At 54.8% G+C, this 21,715-nt stretch overlaps 2 protein-coding genes across 2 annotated transcripts; one reads left to right on the forward strand and one right to left on the reverse strand.

Annotated features, from left to right (window-relative positions):
• Positions 1–2,859: 2,859 nt before the first annotated feature.
• On the forward strand, positions 2,860–11,325 carry LOC112943578 (malignant fibrous histiocytoma-amplified sequence 1-like). The gene is made up of 11 exons (XM_026034788.1): positions 2,860–2,878; positions 3,864–4,743; positions 5,350–5,641; positions 6,689–6,875; positions 7,954–8,144; positions 8,248–8,735; positions 9,412–9,569; positions 9,999–10,158; positions 10,609–10,679; positions 11,072–11,178; positions 11,308–11,325. Exons 1-11 carry the CDS (start codon positions 2,860–2,862, stop codon positions 11,323–11,325), a joined length of 2,571 nt encoding a protein of 856 aa, XP_025890573.1.
• Positions 11,326–12,303: 978 nt separating this feature from the next.
• Positions 12,304–14,945, reverse strand: IRF7 (interferon regulatory factor 7). Its single transcript, XM_026034789.1, has 8 exons — positions 14,932–14,945; positions 14,636–14,798; positions 14,354–14,513; positions 14,205–14,281; positions 13,626–14,124; positions 13,011–13,397; positions 12,664–12,782; positions 12,304–12,575 (listed from the first exon to the last, which is right to left on the reverse strand). The coding sequence occupies exons 1-8, from the start codon at positions 14,943–14,945 to the stop codon at positions 12,429–12,431; spliced, it is 1,566 nt and encodes a 521-aa protein (XP_025890574.1). The 3' UTR covers positions 12,304–12,428.
• Positions 14,946–21,715: the final 6,770 nt, after the last annotated feature.

Below are 21,715 nucleotides of genomic sequence, written 5' to 3' on the forward strand. Positions count from 1 at the left end.
ATGTGACAGAATTTATAAAGTTATTTTGAATGGTTTTAGTCTTACAGCAGGTGTCATTTGTTTGTCTTGCAGCTGCCTCTTTCGTTGGCTTTCCTGTCTGTGCCTGCACACTCGGCTCTTACGGGAGGAATACTGTGTTTCTGGAAGAGGACTGGAGTTGGATGAGTCCTCTGTGGGAGGACCGGTTTACATCTGGAGCAGTAAAGGAGACTAGCACGTGTAATGACTTCATCTCGCTTTCTTTGAAAGCACTTCTTGTTCACGAGCACTGCAGACTGACCCATCTCTATTTTAAGTGGACATCTGAAAAATAGTGACTGACAAATACAGATAGCACTTAGCAAGAGCTGTCATTCCCAGTATTCCTAAGTTTAGGAAGAGGGAAGGCATTCAGTAGGGAAGCTGAATAGATGAAGGATAGGTTGCAACTTAGAAATTGCCTTTCCATAAATGGAAACTGAAGAATGTGTGGGGCCTGTTGATAGCAAAGCTTGTGAAGGGAGTGCTGCCCTACCTCTTGGTGCGTTCAGAAGCTGCCCTCTTTGGGGACAGTCATGTTCCCTCCTCTGCACAGTCAACAACTGGGGTCTTTTTTTGTTTTCTTATGAGCCTAGGAATGGCTCGCAAGTGATCCAGTGCTCACTTGCTGGCAGTCAGAGTGCTCTCTGACGTGTGCCATGGGCTCCCCTGCCTGCCCACCACAGCTTTGACTGTGGTTTCCACTGGCTGGTTGAGGACTTCAGCTAAACAAGCCTGTGCACCGGTACTGGAGGCACCGGTACTGGAGGCACCGGTACTGGAGGCACCGGTACTGGAGGCACCGGTACTGGAGGCACCGGTACTGGAGGCACCAGCTAAATGCTCCTCTCACTCTAGGGAGAGAGAAGCATTTTAGAATGGTCTTCCCGGTCTGAGGTTGCTTTTCACACAGAGATGAAATGGGTTGGTGTGTGGTGGATTGGTAACTTCAGCTTTCTTTGGAAATTTTAGTGGAAAACCTCTTGCAGGACACACTGTTGTCTGTAAAGAGGCAGGAGATTGTCTGAGCAAGAAGTGAGCTTTAAACCGAAACTTGTAGCTAGAGAATATACCTGGCAGGTGGGGCTGGGCTTGGGAACATAACATAAAACCCCATTAGTTTTTGTGACACAATAAAGTTGAGAGACCTTTACGTCAATGTTGGCACAAGATTAAGGAAGCGTGATCTGGTTGTGAGTACACTTAGACTGAAAGTGAGAAGCCGTCCGCTCCAGCCGAGGAAATAGTCTGGCAGCTGCAATCCGAGCGAGCAGCGGCTTTGAGCACAGAGCTTCCCCGGCAGAGCAGCAACGCACGTGCAGTCTTTCTGCTGCTCTGAGCAAAACCATCGCTTGGTGTTAGCCTCGATTCACCTACAGGGGTGACAGCCTGTTGCAGGATCGACTCCACGTGCATGTGCTGTGAGAACTGTTTGGTTTCAATCGCCTCTGTGCCCAGAGGAGGGAGGAAGCAGAAAAACCGCACGTTGTGCAAGGGCGAAGTCGCATGAGCAAGAGTTCTGGTTCACTCTTTCCTCCTGCCTCTTGTTAGGAATAAATCCATCACTGAGGAGGCCAAGCCCTGGGGTGAGAGAGTGTGGATAACATTTCTGAAAATGCTGCCTTCTGCATCTTCCATGAAATGGGTTTTCTAGTATACTGCATAGTCTACTTGTGTCGATTTGGGGTTTTGTTTTGTTTTGTTGTTGCTGTTTTTTGTCATTGCATTTTTTTATTCCGCTTCTGGGTGACCTGCTTGGATCAGGTGCTGCTGCCTGTTTGATGAAAGACTATTTATTCAGTTCAAGCAGGACATTAGTAGCGTGTCTTCCTCTTAGTGTCCGTTCCCTCTTTGACAACAACAGGAGTAACACCAGGCGAAACCTCATTGGGCAAAGGTACTTGTGGTGCTGTGAAGAGCTGACACCACAACTGCTCTGCTGCTGGCCTTATCCTATAGGAGACCTCAGGAGCTGCCTCCCGGGCATCCCTGGTGGCTCTAAAGAGGAGGTTTTACTATAGAAATAAGTGCTGTGGTTGTGAAAGGTGGCTCTAAGAAAGGAGTGTCCTGCGCTTTGTGCTTGGTGTTTGCTAGGCTCAGTGGTGCTGCTGCAGGTGGAGGTAGGAGGGGCTGTGGAGGTGGGGATGGGGTGGCGTGGGCGCTGCTCCTGTCCCGCTTCACCCCGTCTGTGATCCCGGCGCCGCGCTGCTGCTGGGCTGGGGGCTGCTCTATGGAGAGCCTTTGCCCCGACCCATTGGGAAGCTGAGCCAAGGTTCCTGTGTTTCAGGAAATGACCCTTCCCGTTGGAGCTCTCATGGTTTGAGTTGTTGAACAGTGTCTGGGCCAGGATCTTGCTTAGTTGCTGGTGTCTGCATGAGAAGTTGGTTGTAACCCTTGAGGTTTGCGCATCGGCAGGAGAGCCTTGCCTTGCCCACAACAGGGCTTCAGAAATGATTAGGGTACTGTGCATTTGAACTGCTCTCCTGCCAAAAGAGTGTAGGAAAAGCAAGTGCAAATACTAGAGGGCATGAGGGGGAGCAATTCCCAAGTCCTGCCGGTTGGAGGCTGCTGGAATTGAGAGCACGAGGTCCCTCTGTCTCAGGGGTTATGCGATGAGTTAGACTTTGGTTTCTAGCCAGGGGTGCCTGGATCGTTGGGGAGCTGCCCTGAGGAAAGAAGGAAGGACGGATGGACAGATGGATGGATGGACAGATGGATGGACAGATGGATGGCGAAAGAGAGGGTGGGGTTGTCGGGGCAGCCTCCGGAGGCGGGAGTGAGAGGAGGAAGCGAAAGGAGGAGGCCGAGTGAAGAGAGGACCTGGTGCTGCGCTGCAGAGCCATGGCACAGCCCCAAGCCTGTGAGTAGCCGCCCCCAGCTTTTCTGCTGCGGGTGGGACCCCTCGAGAGTCACATGGGAGCCTTTGGCTCCTCTTTCTGGGAGAGGAAAGAGGAGTGCTTAGGACAGAGCAGAATTTCTGTGGAGGCTTGTTGCCCGTCCCGGGTTACGTGGCAGTGTGGAAAGCTGGTGGGTTGCTCATGAGCATGGAGCCTTGCGCAAGGAGCCGCCACATTCGGTGTCACTTGCCAAGGAAGTGAAACGAGGGCAGGAAGGAGAAGAAAGCAAGCTGGACTTTATTTCAGTTTAGTGCCCCCCTCCCCTTCCTTGGGGCTGCTCTGGCTTCTCTGGCCACGTGCAACTCTCTTTTCCTGCTTCGTCTGCATGTGGGACCCTGATGTCCTCCTGATACTTGCTGACCTCCCCGTGCTGGCCGGGGACCGCTGGCGTGTCTGGAGGGCGAGGATGTGAGAGAGGGAAGTGCTTGAACTCGATGGCCCCGTCGCATGTCCCCATGTCCCGTCCTGCGCGGGGTGGCAGCGCGAGGGCTGGCTCAGCAAGCTGCTGCGGGGAGCTGGGCCCTGGCAGCCCGCCTGGGAGCGGGAATCCCCGGGGAACGTGGAGGCGGCTGCTGCCGCTCAAAGCGCTTCGGTGAGGGACAAGTGGGAAACGTGGCTCTGGGCTGGGTCAAACTGGGATGGGCCCCTGCTGCTCCCAGGGTCCTGAGGCCGGCCAAGGTGCTCTTGCCTCTGCTTTCATTTGCTCTCCTGAGAGACCAGGGGAGCTGCTCGGAGCACAGACTGAGCCCCACGCTGTGGCTCTGGTCTTCAGACAGCTCCTGTTTGGCCTCTGCTTGCTCTTGCTGGGCTAAAGGATGCGAAAATTGTGACGAACCCAAGGGCGGGTGGTGCCCAGTGGCCGGGGTGCCGCAGGGCTCCCTGGCAGCGGGCGGCAGCGGGGCCGGGACCCGCGCGCTCCTCAACCCCTGTTCCTGTGCCGGGCCGCAGGTCGGGAGCCGCCGGAGGGGCCGCGCGCAGCGACGCTCTCCGCGCAGCGGCTGCGGGTGCTGCCCGCGGCCGTGCTGGGCAGCCCCGCGCTCGAGAGCCTCGACCTCGACAGGAACAAGCTCAAACACGTCACAGGCATCTCCAGGCTCGGCCGCTTGAAGAAGCTCATACTATCCAAGAATGAGATTTTGGACTTCCCAGGTGAAATCCAGAGCCTGGTCTACTTGGAGAAGCTAGAGCTGAATCAGAATCAAATCCGCGTCATTCCAGAGGGGATTTTCTCCCAACTTTCCAGGCTCAGACACCTGCGTCTGAACAACAACCGCCTCTGTGCCCTGCCCCAGGACCTGGCAGCGTGTCAGGGCAGTCTCCAGTATCTCAACCTGTCCAACAACTTGTTCCGAGCCTTCCCCCAGCCCGTCCTGCACCTGACCAATTTACAAGAGCTCCACGTGCAGAATAATGCCCTTCGCCAGCTGCCCAAGGAGCTCTTTCAGGGACAATCCCTGAAAATGTTCAAGGCCAACGGGAACCCGCTGAGGGAGCCACCCAGCGAGGTGTGTGCTGGTGGCATCCAGCAGATCAAGAACTACTTTGTGCAGCTGCAAGAGGGTTTGGGGCAGGAGGACAAGAGGGTCAAGACCATGTTCCTAGGAGCTTCGCTGGCAGGAAAATCCACCATCTGCAAAAGCCTGAAGCAGGGGCAAACCAAACTGGTGCCCGAGGAGGAGCGAACGGTTGGGATCGAGATCAGTGAGTTCCGGATCGAGGACTTCACTTTTCTCTTCTGGGACTTTGCTGGCCAGCTGGAGTATTACATGACTCACCACGTGTTCATCACCCCGCAGGCACTTGTCATCCTGGTGATCAATCTGCACATGTAAGTACTGTGCAGGTTTGAATTCTTAACGGGAGAGAGAAGGAAAATGAGTCTGGGCTGAGGACTTTTCCTTCTGCTCCGATTTCCATGCGACCTGGATGTCTGTTCTTTTCTCCATGGGAGTAACTAACTCTCCCCCTTCTTGGAGATCATGCTTTTCATTAAACCACTAGCTCTGTCATCATCTTGCCTAAGCTCTCAGTTTTGAGAGACTAGGGAAGTGCTGACTTGCTGGGTGAGAATTTTACTGCAATCAAAACAGTTCTCACCTCTGCTTCCTGCATTGGAAACACCTCTAGGAGCCTTCGCTTCTCCGTAAGTATCCCTGAAAGCCGGGGGAGCATCGGGCTCAACACCCTTGTGCACAGCAGGGGGGCTCTGCTGCGGCCCCCAGCTTTAGTCTCCTTAGTCTCCTTAGCTTATGGAGAGGAGGCTGGTAGCCCTGGGCTTGGAAATGGCCCGTGGCAGCACTTAGGAGATGGGGACTCTCCCCTGGTCGCTTCCTGGGCACCTTGTTAGGCCTGCGCCGGAGGGAGCTGCCTGAAGGCTCGGGGGTGGCCGTGAACTTGGTGCTTATTTGATTTTCTTTGGCCGGTGTCTCCCCAGGTACCAACCTAATGGCGACACCTTCAAGGACCTTGTGGGTTTCTGGATCAACAACCTGTGCATGCGGGTGCCCAGCGCGGTGGTGCTCCCCGTGGGCACCCACACGGATTGCTGCCTCGAGGCGGACGTGGAGGAGAAGAGGGGGGACATCATGTCCAAGATCGCGGCCATGCTGGAGCAGAGGAGGAGCAACCTCTCTCACTTCATCAACAACCTGGAGGGCAGTGAGGAGTCCGAGCTTTACGTGGACCAGTGGGAGAGGCTGAAGGAGATGGAGAACCGCACGTTAACAGTAGGGCTGAGGTTATTGTAGATTATTGTAAGGGAGCTGAGCAGACTCTCAGGGCTTGGGTTTGCCTTCTCGGGCGGGTTGGCTGGAGCCACCAGGGTCCCTCACTGCATGTGTCCAGCAGCAGCAGGGGCCTCTTCCCCGGCCGTGGTGGCTGCAGCCCGTGTGTTAGTGGGGACAGTCACCTGCTGCGGATGCGTCGGGCTGTTGCCTGCAGCAGCTGCTGTGGCCGGGCTGGAAGCGGTAACTGCCCACGGGTGGGAGCACAGGCAGCAGGGCAGGAGCTGCTGGTGCTTCTCTTGTCCTGCTCTGTGGTTGTAGCAGATGCCGAAGGAGGATTGTTCTGATTCGAGTTGTTTTAGTTTCTTTCACAAATCTGCTGTGTTCTGGTTTTGCTTTCCTGAGTGATTTATCATCCTGGGGTGCTGTGTTGGGGCGTTAGGCAGATTAACTGCTCCGTGCGTGCAGAAATATCTCCTTTGGCTCTCCAGAGTAGAGGAATACTGACAGGGATTTTCTCTTGCAAGCCCCAAGGTGCAGGTAGCTGCCTTTCTGTAGGCTCTGCTAGAGCGCCAAGGACAGAAGCATCCCATGGCTGGGATGCAGTGTCCACTTGGCCGGGTCTGGGTGGGCTGCTCAGTTACTGTGGAATTGCAGAGCAGCCACGGTGGCCAGGACTTTGGACTTGGGTGCTCCAAGGTAAGTCATTGGGGGAATTCAGACGAGGAAGCCCAGAGCTTTGCTTGGCCAGATCTCAAAAAGGAAGGTGCCTGAGGAAACAGAGGGCAGAGCCTCCCTGGGCAACCTGTTCCAGCGCGTGGGGAAGCTAGACACCTGCTGGCTTGTCTGTGGCTCTCATCATCCTGCCACCTGCTTCCATACAGAGCTTTGCTCCATCTTCCTGTTAACCTTTTAGGTACCAGGAGGCTGCTGCTAGTCCCCTCCTTCATCTCACAGCCTCCCTACCTCGACCTCTCCTCCAGCCTCCTGACCATCGGGGCGGCCTCCCCAGGACTCGCTTCTGGTAGGCACGTGCTTTCTGTATTCCAGATTTTAAACTTAGTTCCCGTCAACTGCACCGATCGCCGGGATATCAAAAAGCTGGAAGCCGTTATTCTGGAGCACGTGAGGAACGAGGAGCTCTTTCCCGAGGTTGTGCGGGTGCTGCCCCCAGTGTACAGGCAGGTGGAGGCGGCGATCGTGGACGTGGCGCAGAGCGAGGAGGTGGCAGGTCACGGTGAGGAGGAGGCACCCGGGCACAGCGGGGCTCACTGTGGGGGAACTCACAGCGTTGTCGCTGGCCTTGTCCTGGCTCTGCTTGTGCTCTTTGTGCCCCGAGTCCAAGCGGAGTCTGTCTGTTGCCAGCGGGAGGGGCTGCGTCAGGACCAGTTTGGGGCTTTGGGGGGCTCAGCCGCCGCGGTGGCACCCAAAGGACCTGCCGGCCCCGTGTTCAGTCCGAGTGCTGTCACTGAGCAGGTACCTAGGGAAAAGTGGGAAGAAAGGACAGGTGCTGGTTTACCCGACCTGGATCTGCCCATCTGTGGCTTGGTGAGCCCTGAGCTGGCAGGTGGCACGCAGTTCTCCAGACAGTTCTTTAACCCTTGTTCTTTCTCCTCTTGGCCCTATATAAATGTTTAAATCCACGATGTCCTGCAGTGAGTTGCTCCACAGCTTTAGTGCGTCCTGCCAGAAGCAGTGCTCCTGTTTAACAGGACACAGATGTGGAAAGTAACTTTATTTCATGGTCCCTATCATGCTCTGGCTGGCTCTTCTGTCCCTCCTGTGACTTTGCAGGCAGCCTTGCCTGTTCATTTACCTATCTAAAGCAGGTGGTACGAGCAGCAGCAAAAGTTGGTGCTTTCTGTGGCTCCCTTGAGTGCTGCAGGATCACAGGGAGCAAAGCAAGCTCTTTTCTTCCAGAGAGAAAATCCCAAGTTTTTAATTCCAGGTGTAGCTGCCTGTCTCCATATGTGCTCTGAATGACTAATGACAGTCTGACATTTAACTTGCAGTCAAAGGTCCTCTAGCTAGAAGCAAGTCTGCAGTCTGAAACAGGGAACCCCTCGCTGAACCCCTCGTTTTTCAGAAGCTCCTCTGAGGTTCCAGTGCGCCGTGGGCTGCCTTGCTGCAGTGGGGCAGCTGGGGTGGGCAGAGCCCCTTGGCACAGAGCCACGGGGCATCGCTGCACTCCTGGTGCTGCCCTCCAGAAACAGCATGGGCTGTTTGGTGTTGCTTGTGCTCATTGGTTCTGTAAAGTGTCTGCCTTCGACTGCTGGCTGAGGAGATGTGGTTTGACTTCCTGGGCCTCCCTGCAGGCATGATGGACCTCCAGCACCTCCTCAGCAAACTCTGCCGTCAAGAGCATCTGGCCAGCCTGGGCAGAGAGCTCCTCCGGGATATCTTGCGGTACCTCCACCGCATCGGGCTCGTCATATGGTACGAGGAAATCGAGCGCCTGGAGAACACCGTCTTTCTCCAGCCTACTTTCCTGATAACTATGTTCAAGGTGAGTGTGGGTCTTCTCTGCATGAGCAAAGTTGCAGACAGTGCCTGCGGCTTCACTGTGCTTCTCTCATTGCAGCCCTTTCTCCTCCTTTCTTGCCACCCAGCTCCTTGTAAGGTACCGCCTCGTGCAGCAGCTTGAGAGCATCTCGGTGGACACGCTCATAGGGGAGCACTCCACCATCAGGGACAGATCCAACTGGGTGTGGACGTTCAAGTCGAAGGCGATGCTGTGCCACAGGGCAGTGCGGGCCTTGGTCAAGTACCAGCTCTATCAGGAGGGAATGCAGGACATCTTTGAGGACATCATGGGATACAAGCCCCACGAAGGGAGAGGGAAACTCTTCAGTCTCCTGGAGCACTTTGAGATCTGCCTGGAAATGAAGAGAGCCGAAGCTCTCAACCCCGAGGCCCATGAGTTTGTGCCTGGGAAGCCATGGGAGACAACACACGGCCTTGGAGAGTCCTGGTACCTGTTCCCAACCTACTTGAACCAGACTGAAGAGGTTTCTGAGGTGTGGGGAGGAGACCACCCTGAGGACCTCCACATCCGGGCCTATTTCTCACCTGAAATACCTGAGGGGTTCTTTCAGAGGTGAGCAGTGGTTTGGAGCCTGTGCTGGGGTTGTGCTCTTCCCTGGCTGGTTTCTGGGAGGGTTGATTGACACACAACCGGTCTGACTCTCCGCAGCCCCTCAGCTCCTGAGGGGAGCTGAGTGTTCAGGCTCTAAGCTGGGGCTCCAGAGACCAGAGGTGGCTTTTCAGCTCTGCCATGGTCTTGTGGACAAATCCTTTCCATAGTCACTGTCTACACATGAACAAAGATAATGCTCTTTTGTTTCAGCTTTTGCCAGAGGTGTTTCTTTCAGCACTGTGACTAGGCCTATTTCTGGAAAGTCTCCTGCCTCTTTGGGGTTCTTCTCTTGGGCTGTGTTCAGAATTCTTCTGGCGGCCCAGTCTGGAAGCAGCTCTTGGCTTAAGAAAGAGGCTTTTGACTGTCTCTTTTTGGAGAGGGTGGCAGTAGGTATTGGGAATCACGTTGCCTGGCTCCTGCTCCAGCACTAGCCTTAGAAGGCTACTGATTATGGGCCTGATGTTTAGCCTTAGCTTGCGTTGCTTGAGCATTCACTAAGAGAGGTTCCTCCCTCAGCTTCCTCATTTGTTTCAGCTAGAATTGGTTTTGTATGTTGGATTCCCGCAGTGCCCTACTTGATGCTGGAGGCAATGGGGAGGGAGGAGGGCAGCTAAATCCATGAGCAATCTCCCTGCAGGTTCCTGGTGAAGGCCTGCTCCTTCTACTCCACACACTGGGTGGCCAAGGTGACCTGCCTCCTCATATGCAATGGCAAAGCCTTGCTGATCAAGGAGAACAACCAGAGGGCCTACAGCTACCTCGAGCTCCGGTGCAGAAAGCCTGCAGAGAGGAGGGGTAAGTGTCCTTGTCCTCCCCTGCCCCCCAGCTGCCTTCTCCGTGCATCCATCGCTCAGGCACGTGCGTCCCCTCAGCCCCCTTCACCTCCACTCCTCCCCTGCAGCAGACCCTACTCTGGCCAGGGTCCTCTGAAGCACCAGCAGCTCAGCTCAGTCTCCCCCTTTCTCCCTCTAACTCGTTCATGGTTCCGCTTCCGAGGTATCAGATGAAAGAGGAAAGACAAATATTTATTTCTCTTGAAGCAGATAGGGCAGCTACTCTCTGATCCCTAGGATCCCAGTGGAGTGTGGCGTGAGTCCACGTCTCCATGTCCAAGGCATCCCAGGCAAAAGCCCTGTAGGAGCGTGGGGCCTCCTGGGTCACCCTTTGGGTCGCCGTGGGCCTGGGGCACGCGAGTCGGCACCACTTTCTCCTGCTGTCTGACAGAGTTCCGCTCCGCCTGGGACTTCCTCATGGCCGTGGTGTCCATGGGCCAGAAGCTGTCGGAGGAGTGGCCGGGGCTGCACGTGTGCGTGAAGACGCCCTGCCGAACCGCCCGCTGCCCCGCGGAGCTGCCGTGGCCGGACGTGGAGGGCAGGATGGTGGTGTGCGTGCGCGCGCGCGTCCTCGGCGGGCAGCGGGGCGCTCTGCGGGGCCCGTGGGGCTGCGGGCCCCCAGGGAAGGGCTGCAGGACCCTTCTGCGTGTAGCTGTCCCTGGGCCTCGTGGTATCCGCTCACTGCGTTTGGTCGCAGGGACGCCTGAGCGAGGGGAAGGTGGAAGCTTGGGGGCTTGGGCATAAAGCACGTGACGTCCTTCCTGACCCCAGGCTGGATCAGGGACAGAGCAGGGCCTGCTCGCCTCGACTTCCCACAGGAAACTGAGAGCACTTCCCTGTCCTGGACATAGGGATGTGGGTGATTTGGCAGCCCTCCTGCCAGCGGGCTCTTCACGATCCTGGAAAGGGGGAGCCTTTTCAGTAATTTTGGCATCATCTTCTAAGGCAAGTGTTGCAGGGGCTGCTCCTGCTCATTCTTCTGGGGGCTCTTTCCGGCACAGGACGAAGGAAGAAGTTAGAACGTGTGGGACGTGCGGCCATCGGTTCCGAGCAGAGCTGCTCCTGCCCGGAGGTGGGCTGGGGCTGTGGGAGGGCGAGCGGCGGCGGGTGGCGAGTCGCTCCTGCGCCCTGCGTGTGGGCAGGGTGGATCCAGAGGGTTACTCCAGACGAGGAGAAAGGGATTAAACGGGAAGGAAGGTGGGGAGGCGCAGAGAGGAATGAGCACCTCTTTCCTCTGGCCTCAGAGGGACTCTGGGGTGGGAGGCTGGAGGCTGGTTCCCTACGTGAAGCAATTACTCCAGGTTCTTCCAGAGCAGTTTTTCTCCCTCTCGGTGGGACCAGAGTGGCTGGGTTTTGCTGGCCTGCTACCAGGGAGCTTTCCTGCCTTTTTCCGGGGGGGAATAACCATGGGATTGAGTGGAGCAGAGCGGGCTGGCCTAGCAGCAGGTTTTCCTCCGCGCGCAGTGCCCGAGCAGCCGGAGGCCCTTCCCGCGCAGCCGCCCGCGCGCCACTCCGTCCCCAGCTACGGGACCGCGACCGTGGGGCCCGGCAGCGTCCACGTGGGCCGCCAGGTACCGCGGCGCCGCTCTCGCGGGCCCCTGCTGCTCGGGCCGCGCTGGAGGAGCAGAGCGCGCGGCACCGCGCAGTGGCCGGCTGCCCCCAGCGCGCTCCGCAGCCCGCGTGTCCCCTTGCCTTTCCAGAACAGCTCCAGGGAGTAGCTGGGCCAGCCACGAGGCACTTGTGGGAGAAGAATTTGTTTTAGCCGAAGCCAAGCTGTCTTCGTTGTGCCCTGCCTCCTGGTTTGCAAGCTCCCTTCACAATAAACACCCCGTTAATGATGGGAAGTCCCTTTATTTAGTGAGATCAAGGCCAGGGGAAGGAGGTGGGGATGCACTTGTTGCTTTGGTACCAGCTGCCAGCAGGAGCAGTGGCAGTGAGCTCCTCTCCAACACTAGGCTTGCTCTGTCCTGCTCCAATGTTCTCAGTGTCTTCGGAGGGCTTGGAGGTCTCGGAGAGGGGGATCCTGACCTCCTACTAAGTGGGGCCAGGTGCCTAGGCAGGAGTTGGATACGTGTTCACCCTCGCAGAGTTAAAGCTCAGGCTGCTTGAGAGGCTCCAGCTGAGTGCTGGGGAGAGATGCATAGCAGCAGCCAGTGTTTGCACATATACATAAATCCTTGAAACTAAAGGATATAACTCCATAAATAACTATATACTGTGGAAAGATGGATATTAACAGTTGACAGCCCGCCGCAGGCTGAGCCCCGTTGCCTTCTCCAAGGCCGGGGCTTTGCCTGCTGGCCCTGCCCCGATGGTGCCGTGGGCCCCGGGCTCGAGGGACACCTGCTTCCCGGGCCCTGCTCCCTGTGCCGCGGCTCTCCTTCCTCCCCGCGCCCGCAGGCGGCCCGAGGACCGGCAGGAGCGGCGGCGCCTGCCCTTGGGGAGACCCGTCCGGGCCGTGGGGCCGATGCGAGCGGCTTTGAGCGGCCACCAGCCCCCGCGGGCGCCCGCCCTGCCACACGGCCCTGGGGCTGGGGGCTCAGCCCGTGGGGGCCAGGGGTGAGGCAGGGGGAGCTGTAGCCCCTCGCAGCCCCCCAGCCCAGGGGTCCGCAGCCGCCTCGCTGGTGGCGGGAGCTGCCCCGGGCGGCGCGTAGGGCGACGCAGGCGGGTCGGGGCTCTCGGAGCCGCGGGGGCCTCGCCCCAACGCTGCCGCTCCGGGGGCAGGCTCCAGCGCCGAGTCCGACACCGAGCGGAGGCCGTGACTTGGTTGCAGCCTCCAGAAGTGCTGGAGTTGGCGGGCAGCCCAGGGTGCTGCCAGCGCTCAGTCCAGCTGCATGTTGTACTGCTCGATGAGCTCGAAGAGGCTGAAGGAGTTGGAGAGCTGCAGGTTGAGGCTGCTGCTGTTGAGGGAGGAGGCGCCCTCCCGCAGCACCTGCTCGCGCAAGTACTCGCAGAACTTGGGCACCAGCTGCGGAAGCCAAAGGCAGAGGGTGTCAGCAACCGCCACGTGCCCTGGCCTAGGGATGCAGCGAGTTGCTCGCGAGGGGCTTCCTCACCTTCACCAGGATGAGCTTGGACTCCTTGGGCTTGGTGTTGGATAGGCACTGCCCGAAGCAGAGGAAGATGGTGAAGTCAGGCGAGCGCTTCCGGCGGTGGTCACGGAAGTCGGTCAGCTCTGCGAGAGGGGTCTCTGTGAGCAGGGCTGCGAGACGGGGCAGCGCAGGGCCAGGGGGCTGGGGGGTTAGGGATGGAGCAAATTCTCGAGTTCAATCCACGGGAGGGCAAGAGGGAGCCGGGGTCGCCGCTGCAGCCCAGCCTGCCCCTTCCCACCCTCCCGTCCTCCCGTGGAGGCTGGTGGCCGTCAGGCGCCGCCAGGTCCCCCGCGCCAGCCGGGGCTGCCTACCCGAGCAGAAGGCCACGAAGTCGAAGATCTCCGTCTCCTGGTTGCGGCACAGCACTTTGGGCGAGAGGTTGCCCGCGTCCAGCTGATCGGACAGCGCCCAGTAGACCTTGCACTTGTTGAGGCGCTGGGCGAAGATCTTGTTGTCGCGCAGCTCCAGCAGCAGCCCCGTGTTGCGCAGCAGCTCCTCGGTGAAGCGGCGCTGCTTGTGGTCGGCCAGGCCGGCGGGGCTGGGGAAGCGCACGAGCCAGGGCAGGCCCGGCAGCAGGGCCGCGGCGCCCTCGGCGCCCTGGTAGGCCAGCAGGCAGCGGCTGCTGCTCACCTCCTCGCGGTGGAACAGCGTCCCACGGTAGAAGATGCTGATGTCCAGCGTGGGGGGGATGCCCAGGCCTGCAGGTGCCGTCACCAAAGCGTTGGACCCCTATGGGCCCCTCCAGCCCCAGCCCCACTCCCATGTCCTGCTCCCTGCTCGTCTCTTTGGGCAGCTGCCCCGAGGAAATCTTGCATCCCCCCGAGAACCAGGTGAGGGTTCTTGGCCTGCTGGAGCAGAGAGGCTCCCAACCCCCCTTTTAGACCTCACAAAAGGAGCCTCCAGCGGGGCCAGCCCGGGCCCCTCACCTGTGTTCCCCTGCAGCGGAGCTGCCGGCCCGGGGTCGGCCGCGGGCACCAGTCCCGCGTCGCAGGGCGCTGCTGGGGCCTCCCAGGCGCTGTCGGTGTAGAGCAGCTCTGCGGCCGGCAGCAGCACCGCGTCCGGCAGCAGCTCCGGCTGCGCCGCAGCGCTCGGCACCTCCGCCAGCTCCATGACCTCCTTGCCGTAGAGGTCCCCTCCTGCGGGCGGGTGGGCTGGGAAGCTCCGGGGCCGCCTGGCGCCTGCAGCGCTGAGCTGGCGCCTGCGGCGCTTACCTGGCACCGTGCCCCAGCCTGGCGCCGGCTGGCCCAGCTTGCACTGCTGCAGCACCCACTGCAGCTCGTCCAGCGGGGCGGCCAGCTCTGCCTCGATGCCGTCCGCGGGGCCTGGGGCCTCGAGATGCTCTGTGCCCATCACCGCCCTGCCCTGTGTCCCCTCCGGGGGGCTGTTCTCCAGCGACAGCAGCCTGAAGTCCAACTCCAGCACCGGCTGCGGAGGGCAGCGCGCCAGGGGGCTCAGCGCCCAGTGGGAGCGAGGAGCCCGTGCGCCCCGTCCCCCTGCCCAGGTACCTGGCTCTGCGGGGGGCAGGGGGCAGCCGCCTGCACGGGATCGGGATTGTGTCCGCCGACCTCGGGCACCGGGGACTCTGTGGGGAGGAGCAGGGCTGAGCGGGCAGCGCCGGCACCGCATTCCCCTCGCGGCCACAGCCGAGCCTCACCAACGACCCTGTAGACCTTGTGGGGGTCCTCGTCACTCTTGGAGCAGTCCTGCAGCTGCTCGAACATGCGGGTGCTCCGCAGCGCGCAGCGGAAGTTGGTTTTCCAGCGGGCCGGGTCCTCCCGCTCGGGCTGGTAGCGGCCGCTGGCTCTGGCCCAGTCCTGGCAGGAGGACGCGGGTGCAGCGGGAGGACGCGGGTGCAGCGGGAGGACGTGGGTGCAGCGGGAGGACGCGCGGCGGCGGCGGCGGCGCCCGCGGCAGGGATGGCGCCCGGGGCACCTACCTTGAAGACCTGCACGTCGCTGCTGGAGACGTCCTTCCGGGCGTTGTGCTTCCAGGGCACGCGGAAAGCGGTGCGGGCGCCGTCGAGCCAGCGCAGCCCCGGGTACTGCCCGCTGCTCACGGCCTCCAGCAGCCAGGGCCCGAAGCGCAGCTGCTGCTGCTGCCTGCGCGGGCGGCCCCTCAGCAGCGGCTCTGCTGCGCGGCCCCCCTGCCCGCCCCACTGCTCCTGCCGGCCTCGCCTTATCCCAGCCCTCCATCCCCTGCCTTCCCCCGCTCCTCCTGCCGGCCTCTCCTCACCCCTGCCGCTCCATGGCCGGAGCCGGGCGCCGCTGCCGCCTGCTCCCCGCCTGCGGCGCCGCCTTATAGCGGGGCGCGGAGGAGGCTCCCCACGCCGCCCGGCGCGGCCTCCCGCTCTCCCGTGGCGCCTTTCCTGGAAACCACGTGCGCTCCCTGAAACTGAAAGGGCGGCTGCGGCCTCCGCGCGCCGCAAGCAGCGGGAGCGAGGGAGCCGCGGGGCTGCAGGGAAGCGGCACCTGCCCCCGCGTGCCCCACACGTGCGTGGGGCCCCAACGCAGCCCCCCGGCGCCTGCCCGCGGCAGGGCAGCGTTTAGGGCGTTTTCCCGCAGGAAAAACGCAGGAGCCGCTTTTCCTGCGCTGCCGCCCACGAGCGAAACCGCCGGTTTCGGGTGTCGGGGCGGGAGCGGCGCCACCGTAAACACCAGGGCGGGTAGGAAAATAAAACAAATAACCCCCAAACCCGGGACCCCAGGGCCTGCCGGGGCGGCCGCAAGGAGCGAGAGGAATCTCCCTCCACTCGTTTTTCTTCTTTTTGTCTTTTTTTTTTCTCCTTAAAAAAAAAAAAAAAAAAAAAAAAAAAAAAAAAAAAAAAAGGTCTTTCCTTCTTCTTTTGTGAAGCCTTTTAGTTTCTAGAGCCGCCACATGGTGCAAATTCCCCCGCGGCCAGGGGAAAGCTGCCTGGGTGCAGGAGGCCCCGCGGGCGCCTGAAATCCCCGCGGGCAGGAAAGGGGAAGCGGCCGGAGCCGGCGGCTGCAGCTGCGGCCTGTGGGGACCCGCTCGCCCCACACAGACCCGGCAAGAGGCGGGGAGCGAAGGGGGAAAGAGCAGCACAGAGCGCACAAAATAATGTTTAAAAGTTGGATTTGCGGGAGTTTTGCGAAGCGGGAGAGCCCCGCGCTGGGATGAGGGATGTGGCTGCACCCAGGAGTGGAGCGGACACTTACAGGAGGGAAGGGCCCGGCGCTTTCACATCTCCCTTTCCAAGAATTGGCTCTTCCTCCCTCCCCGGCTCCGTGGGAAGCCATTCGCAGGGCGAGACGCTCCCCGGCGCGGGGCCCTGTCCCCCAGGAGCTGCACCTGCAGCCCCGCCCTGCTGGAAATCGCTTGTTTCCTAGGAAACAGTCCCCTTTATTTCCAGGAATTTTGCCCACTTGCACATTACGACTTCCTCTAGGGCTGCCTTATGAATTTTAAGCTGTCTCTCAAGGAGATTTTACTTTCTAGGCCTGTGTCTGCGTGGATTTCACACCGTTGGCTTCTACGGGCGTCCCATGAGGCTCACCAGGAAATTCTCTCAGTCAACAGGAAAACATCCCTCTTTTCCAGTAGAAAAAAATAATCATTTTTTTTTCTAGGAAAGTTGCCCTTTGATTTACAGCAATCAGTCAAGAACTTATCATTTAGGCTTTGCCTCCTGCTGTTAGCTGGGATATGGCTTTGCAAGAAAGCCCTGGAAACCGCAATTCCTAGCCCGTAACAGGTTGGTGGTCTTGTTTGGTTGGTTTCCTGCCAGGAATTATGCTTTCCAGGAAATGAACCTCTTCCAATGAATTAAAAAATCCTAGAAAACAAAATTGCCCCCCAATTATGCTTTCTAGGAATTATGCTTTGTAGCCATTTGACCTGATTTTTTTTTTTTTGACCAAAAAAAAAAAGGGGGGGGGGGGGGGAAATGAGAAGTCTAATTCTTAGAACGGCAAATAGCCATGCAATTCTGCATTCGAAGAATTGTGTTTTCCAGGAAGAATTTCATTCCACCATCTCCCCCCTCCCCATCAAAATCTGGGAACCATAATTCTGGAAAGCAAAATGGCCATTTAATTTTGTTTTCTAGGAATAGTGCTTTCTAGGCATTATGTTTTCTAGGATATCCAGTCCATTTCATCTGGCTGAAAAAAAAAAAAAAAAAAAAAAAAAAAACTAGAAAGGAAAATTCATAGAAAGCAAAGTGCCTACAAGGTAAAACTTCTACCCAACTATGAAATTAAGAATTATGCCTTCTAGGCACTTTGCTTTCCAGGAATATTGCTACAAAGTCTCCCTTTTTAAATAAATACATAAAACCTAGAAAAAAAAATCCTAGAAAGTTAAAAAAAAATAAACAAATTAGGCTTTCTAAGGCTATCTAGAAAATTTGCTTTCTGGGACATCTCCTTTCTAGGAACTTGACTCCATGCTCTCACCCTTAAAAAAAAAAAAAATCTGGAAAGCACAGCTCCTGGAAAGGGTAATTCCTAGGAAGCAAGATGCCCACCTATGCTTTCTAGGAACACAGTTTGCTAGGACTCTGCTCCATCCGCCCCCTCCCCACTTAGAAGACATAATTCCTAGAAAGCACAATGCCTAGAAAGCGTAATTCCTAGAGAGTAAAATCCCTAGAAAGTGTAATTCCTCAAAAGCGTAATTACTAGAAGGCACTTTTCCTTCCAACTCTGCTTTCTAGGAATAATACTTTCTGGGAATTCAATTTGCTAGGAAACTGCCTCTATCCCAGCCCCCAGGGGGAAAAAAAAAAATCCTAGAAAGAATAATGCCTAGAAAGCAAAATTCCTACAAAGTGTACTATCTAGGAAAAAGTAATGCTTGGAAAGCATAATTCCTAGAAAGCAAATTCCCTAGAAAGTGTAATGTCTAGAAAGCATAATTCCTAGAAAACTAAATTCTTAGGAAGTGTAATTCCTGGATAACTAATTCCCCAATTGTGTTTTGTAGGAATAATGCTTTCTAGGAATTCAATTTGCTGGGAAACTACCTCTATTTTACCTGGAAAAAAAAATCCTAGAAAGCATAATTCCTAGAAAACAAAATTCCTAGACAGTGTAACAATCAGAAAACCGTAATGCCTAGAAAGCATAATTCCTAGAAAGCAAAATCACCAGAAAGTGTAATTCCTAGAAAGTATAATGTCTAGAAAGCACTGTTCCCCCAAATATGCTTTCTAGGAATAATGCTTTCTAAAGATTCCAGTTTGCTAGAAAACAGCATCTATTCTCCCCTGAAAGGAAAAAGAAAAAAGAAAAAAAGAAATCTTAGCAGGCATAATTCCTAGAAACAAAATTCCTAGGAAGCGTAATTCCTAGAGAGCAAAATTCCTAGAAAGAGCAAATCCTAGAAAGCAAAGTTTCCCTAAATGTGCTTTTTAGGACTCATGCTTCGTAGGAATTCTGTTTGCTAGGAAAATGCCGCTATTCCCCATGGCCAAAAGAAAAATCCTAGAAAGCAAAAATGCTAGAAAGCAAATCTCTAGAAAGCGTAATTCCTCAAAAGCGCAATTCCTAGAAAGCAATTCCCCCCTACACTCTGCTTTCTAGGAATAATGCTTTCTAAGAATTCAAATTGCTAGGAAAATGCCACTATTCCCCATTAAAAAAAAAAAAAAATCTAGAAAGCATAATTCCTAGAAAGCAAAATTCCTACACAGAATAATAACTAGAAAATATAAGGTCGAGAAAGCATAATTCCTAGAAAGGATAATTCCTGGAAATCAAATTTCCTAGAAAGTGTAATGCCAAGAAAGCATAATTCCTAGAAAGCAAAATCCCTAGAAAGTGTGATTCCCTAGAAAGCATAATGCCTAAAAAGCAAATTCCCCCCCAACATGCTTTCTGGGAATCATGCTTTCTAGGAGTTATTCCTTCTAAGAATTCTGCTTTCTAAGAATTTTCCTTTCTATGAATTATAGTTTCTAGGAATTATGCTATCTATGATTTTTTAAAAAAAATTTTTTTTTTTTCCAGGGGGACTATAGGCAGATTCCTAGCAAATAGAATTCCTAGAAAGCATGGCTTCTAGAAAGCATAGTCGGGAGTGGGAATTTGCTTTCTTAGGAATTGCACTTTATAGGAATCACACTTTCTAGGAATTTTGCTTTCTAGAAATTACGCTTTCTAGACATTACACTTTCTAGGTATTACACCATCTAGGAAAAAAAAAGGTATTACATCATCTAGCTCTGTAACAATTATGCTTTCTAGCCATTATGTTTTCTAATTATTATGCTGTCTTGGAATTTTGCTTTCAAGGAATTATGCTTTCTAGGTTTTTGTTTGTTTCCCTTGGGAATAGTAGCATTTTCCTAGCAAAATGAAACCCTAGAAATCATTATTCCTAGAAAGCAGAGTAGGGGGAAATTTGCGTTCTAGGAATTACAATTTCTAGGAATTTTGCTTTCTTAGGAATTATGCTTTCTAAGTATTATGCTTCCTAGGATATTTGCTTTCTAGGAATTATGCTTTCTAAGCATTACGCTTTCTAGAAAATTTGTTTTCTAGGAATTATGCTTTCTAGAAATTATGCCTTCTAGGCATTATTCTTTCTAGGTATTACACTTTCTAGGACATATGATTTCTAAGAATTATGTTTTCTAGGCATTACATTTTCACGGTATTACACTTTCTAGGAACTATGACCTTTTTTTTTTTTTTTTTTTTTTTTTTTTTTAAGAGGGAGAATAGAGGCAGTATCCTAGCAAATTAAATTCCTAGAAAGCATTATTCCTAGAAAGAAGACTAGGGGGAAAAATGCTTTCTAGGAATATGTTTTCATGGAAATATACTTTCTAGGAGTTCTGCTTTCCAGGAATTATGCTTTCTAGGATCTAGGAGCCTTTTTTCTGTCTTTTCTTTTCTTTTCTTTTCTTTTCTTTTCTTTTCTTTTCTTTTCTTTTCTTTTCTTTTCTTTTCTTTTCTTTTCTTTTCTTTTCTTTTCTTTNTTTTCTTTTCTTTTCTTTTCTTTTCTTTTCTTTTTTCTTTTTTTTTTTTTTTTTTTTTTCCCCTCCATGGGGAATAGCTGCATTTTCCTAGCAAATAGAATTCCTAGAAAGCATGATTCTTAGAAAGTACATTTGAGGGAATTTGCTTTCTAGGATTTACACTTTCTAGGAATTTTGCTTTCTAGGATTTTGTTTGTTTTCTAGGATATTTGCTTTCTAGGATTACCCCCCAAGGGAATAAGAGACAGATTTCCTAGAAAGCGTGATTCCTAGAAATTCCTAGTTGGGGCATTTGCTTTCTAGGAATAATGCAATCTAGGAATTACACTTTCTAGGCATTTCACATTCTAAGCATTTTGCTTTCTAGGATTTCTGCTTTCTAGGAATTCTATTTAGTAGGAATCTGGCTCTACTCCCAATTAAAAAAAAAAAAAAAAAAAAGCATATGCTTCCTCCAAAGTATAATTCCTAGATAGCAAAAAGGCCTCCCCATTGTGCTTTTCAGAAACTATGCTTTCTAGGAATCACGCTTTCTAGGCATCTGCCTCCATGCACCTGCGTTTAAAACAAAACCCCTTTTCTTTCCTCTCTTGAGGTATTTTCCTTTCCTAAAAGGGAAAAAAAAAAAGCAAGGGGAGCGGGGCAGAGCGGAAAGGAAATTCCTAGGACAAAAGAAAACACCTCTCCCGCTTTTTACTTTCTAGCATTTTTCCATTCTGCTTCCCAAGCAGTGGCTTCCCTGTCCGGGCTGTCTCTTTGTGCTGTAGCAGTGGCCCCGCTGGCTCTGCTGGCGCTCTCCGTGTTGCAGTTGCAGAAGGAGCACCTCCGCCTTCCTTGGATCTTTCTGCCTTAGTTCCTACAGAATCTCCTGCTTTTTTTTTTTTTTTTTTTTTTTTCCCCCTCTGCTTATCTAGGTACTTCTCCCCCTATTTCCTCATTATTCCTACTTCTTTCCCCCCTTTGCGATCTTTTCCCTTTTTGCTTGCTAGAAAGCTTTCCCTTTATTCCCAAGCTATTTTGGCAAACCCTTCAAACCCCCCTTCAAAGCAGAGTCAAGGCCTGTTATTTTACTTTATTTGTCGCTCATCTCCCTTCCCTCGCCCTCTCCCGAGCTGCTCTCCCAGCTTCTTGGGCTGTCCACTCGGTGCCACGGCCTCTTTCCTTGCAGCCTTCCGTGTCTCGCTCCTGCACACAGGGAAGACATTCCTACAATGCTCCAGCCGCAGCCCGTCACTGCTTCTATCCCCTGGGAACATCCTGCTCCAACACCTCCTCCTCTGCTGGTGCAGGGCTCCTGCCCCCTTTGCTTGACTCATTGGAGCCTCCACCACTCTTGAACTTTGAGGACACAATGCATGAATATTGACTAGCTCTCTCGGACCCCTCTTCCAGGGCCCTATCCCATGGGATTCTTCCAAGAAAGTCCCTGAGGAGGCCAGAATTCGCTGTCCAGCAGTGGGAACCCTAGTTATTGCCCTGCTTGCTCCTTGCAGGGTCTGACTGCCCTCAGCTCGGGCTCGCTGCAGCCAAGGCTGTCCCTTCTCATCTCCCACCGACCTTTCCTTGGTTGTTGGCACAAGGGCCAGCCGTGCACAGCCCCTCGCGGGCTCCCGTGTCAGAAAGAAAACACCAACTATAGCATCTCCCATGGCAGCCCCCCCTTTAATTCTTGCCCCTCACCATCCACGGCCAGGCAGAGCTCAGTCCAGGCCCGTCGCTCTCACCTCTCTCCTCGTCTTCCTGCGCTGTCCTTCCGAACAGCACGTCCATGGTCCCGGCAGCGCCCCAGTCCCGCGAGCTGTCCCGCCAAGTGCCCGTAACCGCAAGGCAGTCACGGCCCTGCAGCCGCACACGGATCCCTAACTCCTCTCGTGGATTATCCCATGTCGTGTGCGTTTGTGTAGCGGCACTTCAGGGAGGGATTCAGGCTTGCAACTGTTTTGCTGACTGCAGTTTTTACAACCCTCCCTTCCCCCCGTCTCCATCTTCCCTAGTTTTCCCCTCCTTACCGTGTTGGCCAGCCCCTTGGCAAAGAGGCATGCTCCATTTAAAGAGGTGGTTCCCATCTCTCCC

Source organism: Nothoprocta perdicaria, unplaced genomic scaffold (genome assembly GCF_003342845.1).
Source record: "Nothoprocta perdicaria isolate Ctin4 unplaced genomic scaffold, notPer1 scaffold_15, whole genome shotgun sequence".
NCBI classification, from domain to species: domain Eukaryota; kingdom Metazoa; phylum Chordata; class Aves; order Tinamiformes; family Tinamidae; genus Nothoprocta; species Nothoprocta perdicaria.

Coding starts and splice junctions, on each gene's coding strand:
- LOC112943578 (XM_026034788.1), top strand. Junction 8,736..9,411: donor CCTGAGGGGTTCTTTCAGAG/GTGAGCAGTGGT, acceptor ATCTCCCTGCAG/GTTCCTGGTGAAGGCCTGCT. Junction 9,570..9,998: donor AAAGCCTGCAGAGAGGAGGG/GTAAGTGTCCTT, acceptor GCTGTCTGACAG/AGTTCCGCTCCGCCTGGGAC.
- IRF7 (XM_026034789.1), bottom strand. Junction 14,514..14,635: donor GCGACGTGCAGGTCTTCAAG/GTAGGTGCCCCG, acceptor TCCTCCTGCCAG/GACTGGGCCAGAGCCAGCGG. Junction 12,576..12,663: donor CCAAGCTCATCCTGGTGAAG/GTGAGGAAGCCC, acceptor TGGCTTCCGCAG/CTGGTGCCCAAGTTCTGCGA.